The sequence below is a fragment of the Ictalurus furcatus genome, chromosome 18, assembly GCF_023375685.1.
Source record: "Ictalurus furcatus strain D&B chromosome 18, Billie_1.0, whole genome shotgun sequence".
In the NCBI taxonomy this organism is placed as follows: domain Eukaryota; kingdom Metazoa; phylum Chordata; class Actinopteri; order Siluriformes; family Ictaluridae; genus Ictalurus; species Ictalurus furcatus.
In genome coordinates this window covers 4,173,828-4,175,322 of record NC_071272.1, presented here as the reverse complement: position 1 = coordinate 4,175,322, position 1,495 = coordinate 4,173,828, and the positions used below count along the sequence as shown (strand labels likewise).

Below are 1,495 nucleotides of genomic sequence, written 5' to 3'. Positions count from 1 at the left end.
ATCTGCTTGATTCCTCACACTTGCCAGGTCTTTGTAATGCTGTCTGCAGTAACGCTGAGCTTCTGCCCAGGGCATGAACCGGTTAACCCAGATGTAACCATCTGTTACATTTCGTCCTGTACTAGAGGAATGTTGTGCTGAAACACACAAAGTAAACACACAAAGTAAGAAAACACACAAGGTAAAATTCACACCGTTCGTCTTAGTTAATTCATGATATATTCTCACCATCATCGCAAACAAAAGTCAAATCATTGTTACAATCTCCATCTGACCATTCCCCATCATAACGGATAAACACACACAGCTCTTTTCCATTGTAGTTATCAGGTTCATGGTACCATCCCCTGAACATTTTCTCCCCTTCCTTGTAGAAACTATCATCATCCAGAGACCATCTCCAGCTGTCCAGATCATCATACAGTCCAATCCAGGCTAAACCTAAGTAGCTTACATTTACTGTATTAAGGAGTGTGTTCATTTCCTCCATGTTATCAACGGTAGCCAGGTCAGTGTAATTCTCTCGGCAGTATCTCTGTGCTTCAGTCCAGCTCTTATTCTTATTAACGAAATGATACTGACGGGAGGATGCTGATAACATTCCTAGAGAGCAAAATAAAAATAGAGTTATGGTGTTTGCCCTTGTTTTTTTGTTTTTTTTTAAAAAAAATGCCAGATTATACAGGTGATTTGCATTCATTAGGTTTAAGTAATACTGATGATCCATTGTTTGGATGTAAACATGCTTTTGTAATAACAACATAGAGATCTACTCACTGCTGTAGCAGAGGAATGGGATAGCTTGATTGCAGTTTTCATCTGTCCATTTCCCAGAATCAGAATCATTAAATGACACGGCAGTACAGGATTCATTCTGTGCATAATTATCTGGTTGTCCAGGAGTCCAGTTGGTGAAGGAAGAGTTGCTTTTATCTGACCAAGACCTGGTTCTGTACAGGCCGATCCAAAAAATGCCATAACGATAATAATAATAATAATAATAATAATAATAATAACCATAATCAATATTATTATATAAGAACAGTCTTATCTTCTGGTTCTCAATCTCATTTCTTACACTGATCAGGTCAGTGTAATGCTCTCTGCAGTAACGTTGAGCTTCAGTCCAGTTCATGTACTGATAAACTGGGACGTAGCTTTCACTGGCATTGATTCTCCCTAAAAGATATAGTTGATTTGTATAACATTTTATAGACAACGGGTTCTACATTATTAGCTTGTTTCTAAAGTGGATGAATTCAAAATACACATGTCTGCTGTACTCACCATCAAAACAAATGAATGGAAGCATTTGAGAGCAATCATTCACCTGCCATACTCCGCTAAAACGCGACACAAACGCACACAAACTTTTTCCATCCCAGTTGCTTGGTTTCTGTATATACCAGTTTCTAAACATACTCTCTCCCTCCTTGTAGAAAGCATAATCATCCAGAGACCATTTCCAGCTGTTCAGATCATCATACAGCCCAAG

The 1,495-nt window shown here is 38.4% G+C and overlaps 1 protein-coding gene across 1 annotated transcript; it reads right to left on the bottom strand.

Annotated features, from left to right (window-relative positions):
* Nucleotides 1-859, bottom strand: LOC128622674 (C-type lectin domain family 10 member A-like; the record flags this gene model as incomplete). Its single annotated transcript, XM_053649369.1, has 3 exons — nucleotides 778-859; nucleotides 229-603; nucleotides 1-137 (listed from the first exon to the last, which is right to left on the bottom strand). Coding segments are annotated over exons 2-3 (510 nt in total), but the record flags the coding sequence as incomplete, so codon positions are not given.
* Between the last annotated feature and the right edge of the window lie 636 nt (nucleotides 860-1,495).